Source organism: Natrix helvetica (assembly GCF_964273705.1).
Source record: "Natrix helvetica genome assembly, chromosome: 7".
In the NCBI taxonomy this organism is placed as follows: domain Eukaryota; kingdom Metazoa; phylum Chordata; class Lepidosauria; order Squamata; family Natricidae; genus Natrix; species Natrix helvetica.
In genome coordinates, this window is record NC_138558.1 from 8,848,087 (window position 1) to 8,864,682 (window position 16,596).

The 16,596-nt window shown below is 44.6% G+C and overlaps 1 protein-coding gene across 3 annotated transcripts in view; it reads right to left on the bottom strand.

Annotated features, from left to right (window-relative positions):
- The window catches only part of CNOT6L (CCR4-NOT transcription complex subunit 6 like), a 46,194-nt gene that overhangs the window by 13,020 nt on the left and 16,578 nt on the right, over positions 1-16,596 (bottom strand). For all 3 annotated transcript variants that reach the window (XM_081960395.1, XM_081960396.1, XM_081960394.1), the window contains exons 2-7: positions 14,177-14,298; positions 11,597-11,783; positions 10,565-10,650; positions 5,025-5,114; positions 4,701-4,769; positions 1,624-1,781 (exon numbers count right to left, since the gene is read on the bottom strand). In XM_081960395.1, coding sequence (XP_081816521.1) covers positions 1,624-1,781; positions 4,701-4,769; positions 5,025-5,114; positions 10,565-10,650; positions 11,597-11,783; positions 14,177-14,288 — 702 coding nt within the window. In that variant the 5' untranslated portion in view covers positions 14,289-14,298. The remainder of the gene's footprint in view (positions 1-1,623; positions 1,782-4,700; positions 4,770-5,024; positions 5,115-10,564; positions 10,651-11,596; positions 11,784-14,176; positions 14,299-16,596) is intronic.

Genomic DNA, 16,596 nt, shown 5'->3' on the forward strand with positions numbered 1-16,596 from the left:
AGTGGTTAAGATGCCAGGAGACGGTGAGTTCTAGTTCCACCTTAGGCAAGGTAAGGGCACTCTGGGAGGTCATGCTCTTACAGCCCTTGCTCAATGGCCCGTGAAGTGGAGATATGTATCGCCCCCTACAGTTGGCAACGACCGGCGCAGGGGTCCCCAACCCCCAGGCTGCAGCCCACTACCGGACCTTGAGCCAATTCGAACCAGGCAGGCGAGCGTGGACATGCACTCCCTCTTGACCGAGAAGTGGGCAAGCACGTACACATGTGCTCTTAGGCAAGGTGGATAAGCATCACCTCCCAGAATTTTCAGCCAGCATGTCCACACATCTTAAAAGTTTGAAAAGCATCCAAGGAAACCGTCTAGGCCAGGGGTGTCAAATTCAAGGCGCACGGGCCGGATCCAGCCCACGGGGTGCTTAAATCTGACCCACGGGGCTGGCCTGGAAATAGCAAAGGATAGTCTGTGGTCCTTCTGGCAGCCAAAACGGGAAGCCGGAGGGGTGGGGAACTATCCCAATGCCCAGTTTTTTGCCTGGACGGCGTCCTGCAGCACTGCCGGTCAAACCTCCATCTCACATCTCCCCCCCACCCCAAGCCTCCCTGGCTGGCCCACGGAAGAGAACTACAATGTTGATCTGGCTCTCGAAGAAATCCAGCTTGACACCCTGGTCTAGACCCACCAAAAGTCAGTGTATTGTAATACTTAAGGCGATAGAGAACAACTGAACAGAACAGAACAGAATAACGAAGTTGGAAGGGACCTTGGAGGTCTTCTAGTCCAACAGGCTCAAGCAGGAGACCCTATACCCGTGATGGCGAACCTATGGCACGCGTGCCACAAGTGGCACGCGGAGCCATTTGTCAGGACACACGAGGCACTGCCCTGTCAGCTGGCCAGCGCACATGCGCGCGCTGGCCAGCTGAGTTCACCTTTTTAAAAGCTATTTTTCACCTTCCCCAGGCTCCAGAGGCTTTATAGGAGCCTGGGGAGGGCGAAAAGAGCCTCCCCCGCCCCCCTGAGGCTTCACGGACCGTCCCCGAAGCCTTCGGAACGCTTAAAACCACCCTCCGAGCAAACCGGAAGTGACTTCCAGTTTGCTCGGAGGGTGGTTTTAAGCGCTCCGAAGGCTCCAGGGAAGCCTCCGGACGGTCCCTGAAGCCTCCGGAGGGCCTCCGGGGGGTCGGGGGAGGCTCTTTTCACCCTCTCCAGGCTCCTATAAAGCCTCTGGAGCCTGGGGAGCGCGAAAAAAGCATGTAAAAATGGGGGGGTGTCGCGCGTTGTGCGCGCATGCGCACTGGGGGGGGTCACACGTTCCATTATGGGTGCGGCATGCCCGTACTCGACCCCCCTGCCCTCCCCCCCACTTGTGGCACGCGAGCCAAAAAAGGTTTGCCATCACTGCCCTATACCATTTCAGACAAATGGCTGAGGACACCCAGGTTCAAATCCATCTTTAATCATAGCAGTCCACTGGGTGAAGATGCCCTTCTCCTCTCTCGGTCCAACCTCCCCTCACAAAGGAGTGTTGTCCCTTTCCTCTGAGAAACAATTTTATATCTGTAAACAGGTATTTGAGAGTCAAACACTACATTAGAATAGACTTATTTTAGTTACAATTACCTGAAGACTAATGATATCTGCATCCCAGTTCACAATTTCTTCCATGATTCCCTTTTTTCTATATTCCCAGTTTAAAGCCCAGGAAGGACAGTAGCCGTAGAGCTGTCGGGTAGCGTATTTATCACACAATACATTGTAGCACATGACAGTAAACGAAGCTGGAGAAAAGAAAGCCAATGATTAAGAACAATGATGAACGATGACCTGGGTCAAGGATTTATTTTGACAGAAGGACCACCATATTCAGCACTACGGATATCAGCACAGGGACCGAGAGCTGCCAATTTTCAAAGAAAGCAAGAGTACAACATTCTTTAAAATAAAACAACATTTTACATGTTAGTTCGGCGTGGTGGTTAAAGCACCAGGCTGGAAACTAGGATATGGCGACTTCCAGTCCCGCCTTAGGCCTGAAAGCCGGCTGGGTGACGTCATACTCTCTCGGTCAGCCCAACCCACCTCACAGGGTTGTTGTTGTTGTTGTGGGGAAAATAAGAGGAGAAAGGAGTATTAGGTGTGTTAGCCTCCTTGAGTTATTTATAAAAATAAATAAAAGGAAAATAAATAATAAAATGCAAATAGATGTAAGCATGATGAATCCTTTTTTCTTTTGTATTGCAGGGCTTTCTAGAGCCATGATGGCGAATCTATGGCAAACGTGCCCCAGGTGGCACGCAGAGCCATTTCACAGGGCACACGAGGCATTGCCCTGTCAGCTCCAGTGCATATGCGTGCGCTGGCCAGCTGATTTTGGCCTTCATGTTTGGCTATTTTCCCCTGGAAAAACGGAGGCTGTTTCCGGTTTCTGGCCTCCGGAGGACGGGGGAGGCCGTTTTCGCCCTCTCCAGGCTCCTAGAAAGCCTCTGGAGGATGAAAAACGGGTCCACCGTGCCATCGAGCGCCAAACGTAGGGGGAGGGTGGGGGCTCGCACGCGCATGCACGGGGGAGGGCGCATAGAATTATGAGTGTGCCCCCCACACTCCCCCCACTTTTGGCATGTGATGGCAAGAAGGTTAGCCATCACTGTTCTAGAGTAGGGGGTCAGCAATCCACGGCTCTGGAGCTGCATAGGGCTCTTTCATCCCTCTGCTGTGGCTCTTTGTTGTCACCACAATTTCGAGAGAAGCTTCCGGTTGGGAGGGGGGAAAGCACAGCGTGCCAGGAGGAGACACTGGTTTTCCCGTCAGCTCCACAATTGATAAGGGTTTTCGGTTAGAACAGGTAGAGGAAAAAGGGCGCCGTGTTAGGAGGAAACTCTATGGTGGCGGAACCAGACTTCTGGGTGGCTCCAGAATTGAACAGGGGGCTTCCAGTTAGGACCTTTGTGGCTCTTTGAGTGTTTAAGGTTGCCAACCCCTGTTCTAGAGTATTAATTAAATGCTGCACTAGGAACCAAAGGTTGATTGCTGAAATGCATTACAGGCTGGGGCCAACGGATAAATCTCTATAATTTCTGAATCCACAGCTATTAGGCACTCTTTAGCAGCCTCGCTGTCACCTGGGTTAACTTTGGTGTCTTAAATAAGCAGTCCTTGTCTTTACGCCATTCTAAAATGAAGCAGATCACATTAGGGCTCGGTGCAATGCACAAAACCAACCAGATAAAATGAAGGCTGATGCATCTAGCCTTCCCCAAGTTATAGCAGTGAGGTAGTCATGGTTTAACGACTCTAATTGGGAATGAAATCTCTATTGCTAAGTGATGTGATGGAAAATCATGCAACACCACTTGCCGGTGATGTCTAGGTAGTCCTGGCTGCGGTCGTTAGGGCAAGGACTTCATGCTTTTCCTGCCTTGCCGTGCTTGCTTCTGCTTCAACACACTGCCCCACCCCGCCTATCTGTTCCTCATCTCTAATGTTTGGCCATCCTGTGCTCAGCTGCCCTTGCTGTCCTGCATTCAGGTCCACAGCCCTGTTAAGCAGGCCTCATCAGCAGTGGCAGGAAAATGGCAATGGTCAGCTGGGGTGGTAAAGCCCATGGCATCAGATTGCAGGGTTTCCAGAAGGGCAGAGATAGAGGGGAGAAAAGGCAGGTAGAGAAGTACACACTGCAATCACAAATGTGGGGAGACTACCAAGCACCCACCTTTTTGACTGTGGAGATGCTGCAATGGCCGTAACTTTGAGGTTGTAAACAGCAATTATTCATCTTATAACTTCAAGCAGTTGCTGAATGAACGATCATTCACTGAGGACTACCGAAACATACAATTCAATACAATAGTAGAGTTGGAAGGGACCTTGGAGGTCTTCTAGTCCAACCCCCTGCCTAGGCAGGAAACCCTATACCATTTCAGACAAATGGCTATCCAACATCTTCTTAAAGACTTCCAGTGTTGGGGCATTCACAACTTCTGGAGGCAAGCTGTTCCACTGATTAATTGTTCTAACTGTCAGGAAGTTTCTCCTCAGTTCTAAGTTGCTTCTCTCCTTGATTAGTTTCCACCCATTGCTTCTTGTTCTACCCTCAGGTGCCTTGGAGAATAGTATGACTCCCTCTTCTTTGTGGCAGCCCCTGAGATATTGGAACACTGCTATCATGTCTCCCCTAGTCCTTCTTTCCATTAAACTAGACATACCCAGTTCCTGCAACCGTTCTTCAAATGTTTTAGTCTCCAGTCCCCTAATCCTCTTTGTTGCTCTTCTCTGCACTCTTTCTAGAGTCTCCACATTTTTTCTACATCGTGGCGACCAGAACTGAATGCAGGATTCCAAGTGTGGCCTTACTATGCTATGGATGAAGCTTCTCTCCTTTTATCTTCTTGTTCTGCCGTAGCACAAACTCAGGTCTGGGTTTCTTGGGGGTCCCATTAAGCTTAAGCACTCCCGGAGTGGGGCTACGCATTTAAATATTATTTCTCTGTTTAGCTTTTAACATTAACGCTTAAATGGAGCGTGGTCTAAGGACATTCTTATTTTCACTCCTCGATCCTTATTTTAAGAGGTTCAAGGTACCTTCTGCAACTTAAGATACTTAAAAAAAAAGTATAAGGGCTCTTCTGTAAGCACAACAATGCCTTAGTTGGAGCAGAGAGAGAATACAGCTTGCCAATCAAAGATGGCTGAAGTAATACCTGAGGGCAGAATTTGGTCTCGCTCTTTTAATGTAATCCATGGCCTTGGAGGCAGCTGCTCTGGATGAACTGAAACAATGATGAGAGACTGAATGTTAATGAGGTTTACAAGCCAAATCCCTTGAAGAACTGGAATTTAATGTCATAATCATGTACCAAGTAGCCAGTTCTTCTTAGCAAGAGCATTCAGTATAAAATAGTGTGTTCAGAGAGCATGCATATCCTTTCAGGAGGACTCTGAATATAAAATTATTCCCCTAACAAAGCTTATATATCGCAAATAGGAAAGATTGCTGATATCATCCTTTAAAAAAGAATTGTTACCTGCTAGATTGTCAAGCATGTAGTTCAACAATTTACGTGTCCCATCTGGGTCCTGGTAGAGGCTGAGAATATCTTGCGATAAAGGATTGCCTGGAATCAAAGCAAGATTTTTTTTAAAAAAACGGCTTCCACAATATTCTCTGTTTGAATGAAATAACATTACTATAACAATCCTGTAACATCTACTGTAAAATGGTAACATTTTCATTCCCAGGGGAAATGCTTCATAAAGACACAAGTAAACCAACAGAATAACAGATTCGGAAGGTACTTTAGAGGTCTTCTAGTCCACCCCCTGCTAAGGCAGGAAACCCTGACCTATTTCAGACAAATGGTTGTCCAGTCTCTTCTTTAAAACTTCCAGTGTTGGAGCATTCACAACTTCTGGAGGCAAGCTGTTCCACTGATTAATTGTTCTGTCAGGAAATTTCTCCTCAGTTCTAGGTTGCTTCTCTCCTTGATTAGTTTCCATCCATGGCTTTTTGTCCTGCCTTCAGGTGCTTCGGAGAATAGGTTGCCCCCCTCCTCTTTGTGGCAGCCCCTCAAATATTGAAACACTGTTATCATGTCACCCCTAGTCTTTCTTTTCATCAGACTAGACATACCCAATTCCTGAAACCGTTCTTCATATGTTTTAGGCTTCAGGCCCCTATTCATCTTTGTTGTTCTTCTCTGCACTCTTTCCAGAGTTTCAACATCTTTTTTATATTGTGGTGACCAAAACTGGATGCAAGTATGGTCTTAATAAGGCATTATAAAGTAGTACTGGGAGGAAAGCAGGAGTTATTGTGAAATCAGTTTTGGTACACAATCAGAAGGACAGTTGGAAAAATATTTTGCCATCGCCCCGTTAAATGAAGAGTTTATCTCAAACTCTATTTATCTGGCTCTGTCTTCCAAAACAGAGCCTTTCTGCTTTTTGTCCTTCATGAAATTTATTTTCTTAATATTTGGCCGAAGTATTTGGAACTTTTTTAAAAAATCACAGGGCTGAAACTAAAATAATATGGGCAGAAGTCACCTTACCTAGATTAATGAAAAACCACAGAGTTCAATGTTTTCCTATCTTTATCTGCAACTGGAGTTTTCAAAGTATAATTCAAAGGCAGCTCTGTCCTTGAAGACATTCCTCTTGGCTTAGACTCTTTTTTTAGGGCTGATAAACAGGTCAAAAACTTTATCGGTACAATAAAACATGTAACTTGGAAACAAAAGCAAAGAATGCTTGTGGGCTTCGAAGAGGCATTCAATTTGCCAACAGGATTTGCTCTTTTAAGGAAAATCTACCTGGCTGATCTTGTTTCTAACAGGAGAATAACTGCCTGCTCTGCTAACTCTCTCTAAATGTGATTAACACAAGTGTTTCTAGAGTTAACCTTGATTACTGGAAACTGTATGGATACATGTTGAGGTTTGGGCAACAATATAGATTTGTAGCGGTTAGTGCAAAAATTCTATACGGAAAAACAGCAGAAGTAAATCATATCGAAATAAAAGGCTCCAAACAACCCAAAAACACCTCAAGACTGATATCAAGTTTATTAATTGACTGCTAAAGGAAGCCCTTCTAATTTGATTTCAACTGACATAATTCCCCAGATTTGGCTAGGCAGGATGGGAGATGATGTTAGAAATATAGAAAGGTTAGAAATAAAGAATCAGGCTAAGGATATGTAGTATATATACAATATATAAAGGTAGTCCTCGACTTATTACAAGCATCCGTTCAGCAAACGTTCAAAGTAACAATGGCACTGGTATGTATTTACCAGGGGGATCACCTTTTGCCACCTTCTGACAAACAAAGTCAGATTCAATTAACAACTCTGTTACTGATTTAACAACTGCAAGGATCCACTTAACAACTATGGAGAGAAAGGTCATAAAATGGGGCAAAACTCACTTAACAACTCTCTTGCTTAGCAAATGGGAATTTTGGGCTCAATTGCAGTTGTTAAGTCGAGGACAACCCATATTGCCTCCAAGAGGTTAACGTAGGAGGAAAAAGGACGTTGGTACTTACATGATACGCCTCTTCTCATAGTGAGGGGAGGAGTATCCAGGATGGGTTAACTTCGTCCTCGTTGATTGGGCTGAGTCCAATAAGCTCTTTAGACCACGCCCAAGTCACCAGGTAATACCCAGTTTCGACGAAGAACTCTATCAGATTCGATATGTCATCCACTCTTAAGACAATGATGTAGTTTCAAACCTTTATTTACTCATGTATTTCTTTCACTCCAGATGTACAACAAAAAGAAAACGTTTCCAAGACCGTCGTACTCAGGGAGGGGCTGGATACTCCTCCCCCACTATGAGAAGAGGCGTATCAGGTAAGTACCAACGCCCTTTCTCCATAGTGAGGGGAGGAGTATCCAGGGTGGGACGTACCAAAGCCCACACGTCCCTAGGGAGGGTTAACACTTGGAGTATACCTTGAAATCCAACCTATGCTCAACCCTATGCCTGGTGAGATGCCTCTCTCACTCTGTGTACTGCCTGCCGTACCCTACGTCCGAAGGCTGCCTCCGCCGAAGCGAAGGAGTCCAATTTGTAGTTCCTCATGAATGGTGAGGGAGAAGACCATGTGGCCGCCCTACAGATCTTGGTCAATGAGGCCTGCGAGGCCCAGGCTGCTGATGTGGCCATGCTTTGCGTAGAATGCGCCGTAATGGCCCGCGGAGTTTGTAGCCCTCGTGCCTGGCACGCGGTTGTGATGCAGGTTCGCAACCACCTGCCTATCGTGGTAGTGTCCGGAAGAAACTTGGGGGGTTGGAGAGAAACCTGAGAGAGACCAGAACGGATGGTGGACTGAACCCACACATCGGAGGTAGACCGGTCCCAGCGTCGGCGAAATACGACAAGCGGTCCCCGATCAGAGGTGAGCTGGGCCTAGGGTTAGTTCTTGCGGAAGGAGCACCCGCTGCCGCCCTCTCCAAAGGGCCGCTTCTGCTGCCTGCCCCTCTGCTGGGTATCTCTGCCTGGGGGGAGGGGTAGCCTCCCCGGTACTGGCAAAACCCTGAATACCCAAAATCTGACCTCCTGAATGAGTCCTGGCCTCGGAAAGAAGACCCATAGTCCTAACCACTGACGGTGGTGCGTCTGGAGTAGGGAGTTGCTCTGAAGCCGTTCTTTCTCTGCACGGTGGGAAGCACCTTCCGCTTGTCCTTGTTCTCTATCAAGAAGGGGTCCAGAGCTGCGCCAAAGAGGGGTCCCCCCGTGAAGGGCGCTGACGCCTGGCGCCACTTGTGACGTATGTCCGCTTGCCACTGCCGAAGCCAAAGCAACCTGCGGGATGCTACAGAGGCGGTGATCGCCCTGGATGCAAATCTGGCTGCTGCCAGGGTCGCGTCCAAAGAGAATTGGATGGCTGCCACCAGTTTGTTGATGTCTTGGTGGGCCCTGACATCCGCTATCGGGATCCGCTGTTGGAGATCCTGTAGCCACAATAGTGAAGACCGATTGAAAAAGGAAGCGGTGGTGGCTGCCTTCACTGGCCAGGCTGCAGCCTGATGGCTCCTCTGCAAGGTGAAGTCTGCCTTCTTATCCTCCGGTTTCAGAGCGTCCTCTGGTTCTCCGGGCAAGTTCATAGGTGTATGCAGCGCTGTGACTGGTGCGTCGATGGTGGGCTGGGACAGCACCTGAGCCATGTCTTTGTCCACGTTGAAAAAGGCTTTGTCTGTGGAGGTTGGCATCAGCCCTGAGGTAGGAGAAGCCCATTGCCTTCTTATCAGATCAAGGAAAGACTTGGGTGTGGGTACCGTGTCGGCCTCCACAATCTGCTCCTCAAATATGGTCTCAGCCGAGAAGCTTTGAGCTGGCGGTTCTGAAGGTCTGTTGTCAAGCTTAGCAGCTGTCTTTGCCTTGAACGGCAAGGATTTGTATAGGGAGGGCTGGAACAGTCCAGAGCAGGAGGGCTTCGAGGGAGGCAAGCCCTCGTCCTCAGAGTCTATCCTCTCTGAGCTCCCCTTCCTCAGATTCTGAATCACTGTCCTCCTGAGACGAAAATGGGGAGTCACCGGGGTCTGCCCCCCCTGGGCCTCCAGCCCCTCAGGAACCACGGGTAAGGGTGCTACGTGAGGCTGCATTTGGGGCTGTTGTAAAGCGGCGGCCATACACTGCTGAAACGTCCTCATCATCATGTCCTGAAAATTAGGTACCCCTGAGATGGGTACCTGTCCGGCTCCCATACCCGCAAGTGGAGGAGGGAGAGGTTGTGGCGAAGGGCCCGTGGTGAGTAGAGGGGATTGCCATCCCTGCGGGGCGCCCCAGATCCCCGAGATGTCAAAGGGAATCCTCACTTGAAGGGAGGGATCCTCTTCCATAGCTCTGCTGGGGGAGGAATGCTCCAGTAGCCTCACATCCGACCCCAGCCCCTGCGGGGCCTTTCTGCTGTTGGCCTTGTGGCATATTTGTTCTAAAGCTTTATGCCTCTGCTTCTCATATTTGGAGCCTGGTTTGGTAAGTTTGGGACAGCTCAGCTTCTTAGGCGCCTTGGGGGCAAGGTGCCTTTTTTTTCTTTTTGCCTTGCCGCCCCCTCCCTTAGCAGTACCTTCGCTAGCTGGAGCTGGTGAGGGCTCCTCCACTCCTCCGGTGAGGCTGGCTGTAGGCATGAGGACCTGGCTCCTGCCGGTGTCCTGTGTTCATGGTGGCTGCCATCTTGGATCACGTGTTCAAAATGGCAGTTCACACCAAAATTCAAAGCTCCGTTCCTCCGGCATGCTTGAACAGTGGCTTGTGCCCGTGGGCTGCCGTGCGCCTCTCTGCAGGTGGAAATATCTCTCTTTCTCCCCCTGCCTTCAGTGCTCGTTCTCCGCCTCCACCGGCCCCCTCCGTTATTTTAGGATAAACGTGGGCGCTCTGTGATGATCACGTACCGCAGTTCATCGCTCAACCCTTGAGGGGAGCGACGGAGAGCTCCAGCGCTGTTTCGGGGGTTTTCCCTTGCCGCTGTTTCAAGGAGCGGCGAGCCAGCGCCTCGTGAGGCTTCTTTCTCTTTCTCACGAGTTTTTAAAATGCCTTTTAATTGGCTGCAGGATTATTCCTAGTGGCCAAATCTATCCGCCGCCTTCGCAGGCTAATAGCGATAGGCGCTACCCCCGCCGAGGATTTTGCTGGCCGCCAAAGTACTCACACTTCTGAGGAATAGCAAGTTGCACTTTAAATCAGTCTTTCTTTTTTTCTAGCAATGTTTCAAGGAAAACAGCTGTCCAGTTGGGGACTGAGTCGATAACTGGGTATTACCTGGTGACTAGGGCGTGGTCTAAAGAGCTTATTGGACTCAGTCCAATCAACGAGGACGGAGTTAACCCATCCTGGATATTCCTCCTTTCACTATGGAGAAAGGTCAGACAAAAGGGGAATAGAGTAGAATAGAATAGAACAGAATGGGACCTTGGAGGTCTTCTAGTCCAGCCCCCTGCTGAAGCAGGAGAACCTATACTATTTCAGACAACTGACTTTCTAGTCCCTTCTTTAAAACCTCCAGTGATGAAGTGTCCACTTAAGCACACAAAAATATATTTCTTACTACCCCTTACCTTTCAGACCTAGGTTTTGTAGCTGGAAGAGCCGTCCAAGTTCATAAGGCAAAACTCGTAACAAATTGTTGTTTAAAAGCAATTCCCTAAAACCAGAGCAAATTATTTAATAAAGACAATTTAAAAGAGGTTTTACACATTTGCATTCATTGGGATACTTTTCTAAGTAGTGAGGTGGAAAACATATCAGAGCATCTGTGTTAGTATATTCAGCCTACCTCTAAACCAACCATTTCTGAGGAAAAAGGTGTATAGTGAGTGCTGGATCGTAAGGTGTACAAACAAAATAACAACTTCTATTTACGAGTTGCTATCACAATGGATCAATCAAAAGCTGAAGGAAGCCCACAAATGTAACCAAGGCTATGGGCTTCTGACTAAACAATCTGAAATAAAGGATCAGATAAAGTAGGACAAAACATTAGTTTTGAATTATTGTCCAGTTTTTTAGAATGTAAAAAATACCTCTGACTCTAGAACAGTAGCCGAGCTTGTTTTTCAAGATCATAAACATCCTGACTTGGACGCTTAGAAATTCTTAAAGATTTTGAACAATTAGTTTTGCAGTTATTAGGCTCATCCCAAAGTACATAAAAATGCCAGAATGGCACATTAGAAGAGAAACTATTATCCAAAATAAGAGTCCCATGTTGAGTTTTCTACCATATGTAACGACACTTATCCAAAATTTGAATCCTCCAATGCTCTTGCCCATCTTATGCCAGAGCACAAATTTAAAAATATTACTACCCCACCCAAAAGTATGTAAAAGAAAAGTACAACAATTCTTGCGTCAAATTTTTCAACTTTCAATCTCCAAACATTCGGGATGCTCAAAAGTTGTGACATGCCTTGGGGATTGTAAAGATATTTTGGTTACTTCAATATAATTTAGATGTGCTTGGTAAATAACTACATAAATATCATAATTTTTTTAACATTTTGTTTGTTTCACTACAGTAGCGAAAACAACATCAGTAAAGACGCTTTTAGATTTGAAGTTAGTTAGGAAGAGAATTCGAGACTCCTCACCTGAGAGAAACCATGTTTCCTAGTTCTGCTGGTAAACTTCGGAGTTTGTTGGATGAGAGATCCAGATAAACCAAATTATGAAGCTTGGCAATATCAGGTGGAATGCGAGTTAAATAGTTGTCATTGAGGTGGAGAGCAGTCAAGTGTGTTAGTGACCAAAGTGATGGACTTAAATTGCGCACTCTACCTAAAATCAGAAACAGGTAGAGAGAGTTAAGAGTTTTCTTCTACAAGCTCAACGAATATACTTTTTTTTTAAGCAAAATTTTATTGGTTTTTTTAAAAATAAAATAAAAAGGAAAGGGGTATTGGAATGGATTACAAATTTTGGCAGTTACAATGTGTGAAAGGTGTCCCCACCCCCCGTACTCATAGTATTCATTTACACAAATAATTCAATATTACATAATGGTAATTTGTCAGCATATAAATTCAGATAGCAATTTCAATCAATTTATATCAAGCCGATTTCCTTATTCATTTTTGTGATCTGAGTTTTCTTGGTATTGCCCCTTCTCCCCCCGGCAGCAGGGCTCCGGCCCCTCCCGTGTCTTGTATGTCTGGTGTAGGATCATCAGGTTTATCTAGGAGTGCTTTATTTTTTTCCAAAAAGGCCTGGGCCTCTATGGTTGTATTAATTCTCACTCTTGTGTCCTCCCAGAATATTAACATACCTTCAGGCATCAACCATCTGAACCACACCCCCTTCTGGTATAACTTCTTCGCTAAATGCGTATAGTTTTTTCTTTTCTCTCTCACTTTCTTGGGGATCTGTTTCAGAATGGTTATTTCTCTATCTTGATATTTCAACACTTGCCCCCTTTGTGCACTCAGAATCTCATCTCTTGTAGTCTTTCTGAGAAATTTAATATGTACCTCCCTGGGTACATTATGTGTTCTAGCATATGCTGAATTTACTCTATAAACCAGATCCAATTCCCACCCCATCTGTTGTTTTTCTTTTTGGATATATTCAGCCAAAATGTTTGTCATAATGTCCCTTAGATCTTCATCATCTGCCTCAACTACATTTTGGAACCTAAGGAAAAAGGACATTCTTTCAAATTCTGTTTTCATTTGGTGGATCTCAATTTCTTGGTTCCCCTTCTGCACCCCTTTTATCTCCCCCCTCATCTCAGCCGTCCCTCCCTCCAAAAGATCCAGTCTCTGTGTGTTTTTACTCGTCTGGTCTTGGTTCTGTTTAAGCTGCTCTCTCATCTCCTTTAATTCACTTTTTATGTCCTCCTGTCCCTTTAAGATTTGTTGGAACATCTGTTGAAAATCCGTCTCAGCAGGTTTGGGAACCAGTAAGATATATATAAACAATTAAGAATTATTCTGAATCAGAATTTTCTATTAGTTAACAGAAGAGGCAAAAACTGTATTTCTTCCAGGCGAAGATAGATGTCAAGACCAAAGAATTAAATATTAACAATTGCCTCTTCTACAAAAAAAAAAAAAAACCACATTATTTTTTAATTCTTCTCTGTGCATTTGGATTAAAATAAGTATTTAACAAGGATACATTTCCTGAGTAGGAAAAAATGAAAGTCACAAATACGGGATAAAGGAAACCCTGCTTGCCGTCAATAGAGGCAGTCCTAGATTTACAACTAGTCGCTTTGAAATGCTGATGGACCAAAGAAAAGGTACTTATGACCTGGATTTGAAGTTCTGGTGGCTGCCATCACCCAAGTCACGTTTGCATTTTGGGTGCTCGGCTACCAGCCAACCTTTATGCCTATCTGCAGTATCCCACAGTCACGACTGTATTTATTTCCAGTTTCCAACAAAAAAATACACAATGGGTTCTTTTAACAGCCACAGCATGTTTTAATGACTGCGGATTTGCTCAATGACCATGGCAATTCACTTAATGACCACTGCAAAAAAAAGTAATAAAATCAGGTCAATCACAGGATGACCTGCATGATTTTCGACCGTAACTCCCAATTCAATTATGACAGGGGTGTCAAACTCAAGGCCCGCAAGCTGGATCAGGCTCGTGGCGTGCTTAGATCTTCCCTGGAAACAGCGAAGGACCAGCCCACGGTGCCTCTGCCGGTGAAAACAGAGCTCAGGAGGGCTGCGTGTGCCCCTCATGAGCTCCGTTTTCACTGGCAGAGGGTTGCAGGAGGCTGTCGCAGCTGAAAACAGAGCTCGGGAGCCCGTTTTCGCTGGCAGAGTGCTCGGGCCACCACAGGCGCCTCTGACACGAGTGATGTTGAGCTGGCCACGCCACCCACAGGTCAAGCACAACCCTGATGCGTCCCTCAATGAAATCAAGTTTGACACTCCTGAATTATGTGTATGTCGCCCCGAGTCCCTGTGGGGAGAGGGGGCGACTAATAAGTTTAAATAAATAAATAATAAATAAATAAATAAATAAATAAATAAATAAATAAATAAATAAATAAATAAATAAATAATGGTCACAAGTCAAGGGCTACCTGTATAAAAAGGATCTGCTAAATACATACACGATCCCATAAAGAGATTTAATAGGAGCATAAGAGTCCAGATCACAGGGAGTACGTTGTTCTACTTTCTTTCGATCTGGTCATTTATTGGATTCCTTACCCGAGATTTCCAACTCTGCCCAGTGGGACTTCTTCCCATTGGCTACCTCTTCTGCTGACATGATAGTATATATTCTGCGAGGATCTGGAGGATCATATTTTTCCTTTGGCATCCCTGTTAGTCTGAAAGAAACAGTGTCTCGTTACTACAGCTTGTAAGTTATAACAACACACGTCTCATCATTTAATGATTCATAAGCATGGAAGATAACTGGTGTGTATACAGTATGTCATGAAAGGCTTGCTTGCTGCAAAATTCTGCAGTGAAAATTAAGCTAGCCATAATGGGAGCCACTCTCTAGAGTCTTAAAATGTTGTATTTATTACTACAGGTGACCCTCGACTTACAGCAGTACATTGAGTGACCATTAAGTTGAAGCAGCACTGAAAAAAGTGACTTATGATCTTTTTTCTTTTACATTTATGACTGTTACAGCAACAGGTCATATGGTCAAAATTCGGACGCTTGTCAACTGACTCGTATTTATGACAGTTGCAGTGTTATGAAGCCGTGTGATCACCTTTGGCAACCTTCAATGAGGAAGCCAGATTCACTTAACAACTGTGTTACTAATTTAACCACTGCAGCAATTCTCTTAACAACTGTGGCAAGAAAGGTTGTAAAACGTGGCAAAATTCAATTACACATCTGTCTCACTTGGCAACAGAAATTTGGGGCTCAATTGTGTTAGTAAGTCGGGGATTACCTGTACTGTGCCATCCATTCTGGACTGGCTTTGAAAAGCTTGCGAAAAAGAGACTGCATGAAAAACAAAGAGCAAAAGCAGAAGTCTGAAATTATGCTATAATGAAAGAACTGCTCAACCTAACAATGGCATTAAGGTCTTATCGATTAGCCATGTTTTTATTGGCTCTTCTGAATCCCAGCAGGGAAGAAGCAATCTTTATGTAAAAGCAAACGGTTCTATAAAAGAGAGGGCCACCACTGAGGAAGTCCTGTCCTGGGTACCAGCAGATGAAATTCCTTTGGTAGTAAGACCCTCAACAAGCTATAGTTTCTATCTTTCGCTGTCAGACAGATTTTATTTATTTACCAAATTCATTTGCTGCCACCATCTTATGGTTCAAGACAAGATTCATTTTGGAGCAGGCAGGTCTGAAGGTGTCTAGAAATACCCCAATGGCAAAGAATAAATTTAGGGTGATGGTGGACTTATTAAAAAAAGGGAGACATTGGTGACCAGTTCAAAACAGTATTTTGGAAGAGAGACCATTGCAATCTAAGTGTCAACGAATGTCCTATATCTGGTAGCTCCTACTGGATTTTTTAATTTAAAATATTTTCCCTTTATATTATGATATCACTGTGTATGCTCTTCTGTAGGATATTACTGTTACTGCATTTTAAAAACAGTATGTCACTCTGAAGCTTAAGTGCACAGAAAAATGATATAGAAACCATTTTAATAAATAATGAATGGGTATAATTTTATACATATTACCTATCCACTGATTATGCTTCACATGGAAATACTACTATCATATCTAACTAAGTAAGTACTTCTGAAGTAAAAATAGAATAAGCGAAAAGTTTGCTCAATACCTTCCTCTAAGTATGTATTATTGTACTGTGTATCTAACCATGCTCCTACAAACAAATTTAAAAGCTATTATCTCATGCCAAAAAGATGAGTAATGTGAACCAAAAATGATAAATTTATTACAAGTAACTTTTATGGGTAATTTACTTTCTCAAAAATCTGCCATCTCTATAGAAATGCCATTCTGTGGCAATTTAATTAGAGTCATTAAGCTTTTTTTCTCAAAATAGAAACACTAATTTCCTAGAAATACTAACCACTTTTTCCTTAGAGACTTTTAATTTTTATTTTGCCACACAGAAGTGGTCTAAATTAATACTTAGGGTAAATTAAGGCTTTCAATTATGAAATATAGCACATAATTAATTACACTGTTCCTTAGCATAACAATGGCAAAAGCTGGTATTTATGTTTAGAACAATGTGGACTTTTAGAAGAGGAAACTTCTATTTTTTCCCTGCATTTAAGTTGGAAAAGAAACTAGGAAAAAGAAATAAACCTGAAATTTGGAATTTTAAAATTCAAAATCAGGAATCATTTGCTTGATTTAACACTTGTCTGTGGCAAGGAAATCTAGAGATTGTCAGCTTCTAGAAGTCTCAGCCAACAAATGTGTTCTTCTCAAGAGCCCTAATCCTGGATCAGATCCAGATCATCCTTGACGTACGACCACAATTGAGCCCAACATTTCTGTTGCTAAGTGAGACATTTGTTAAGTGGATTTTGCCCCATTTTATGACATTTTTGCCACAGTGGTTAAGTGAATCACTGCAATTGATAAGTTAGCAGCATGATTGTTTAATGAATCTGGTTTCCACCTTGACTTTGCTTGTCAGAAGGTCGCAAAAGGTGATTGCGT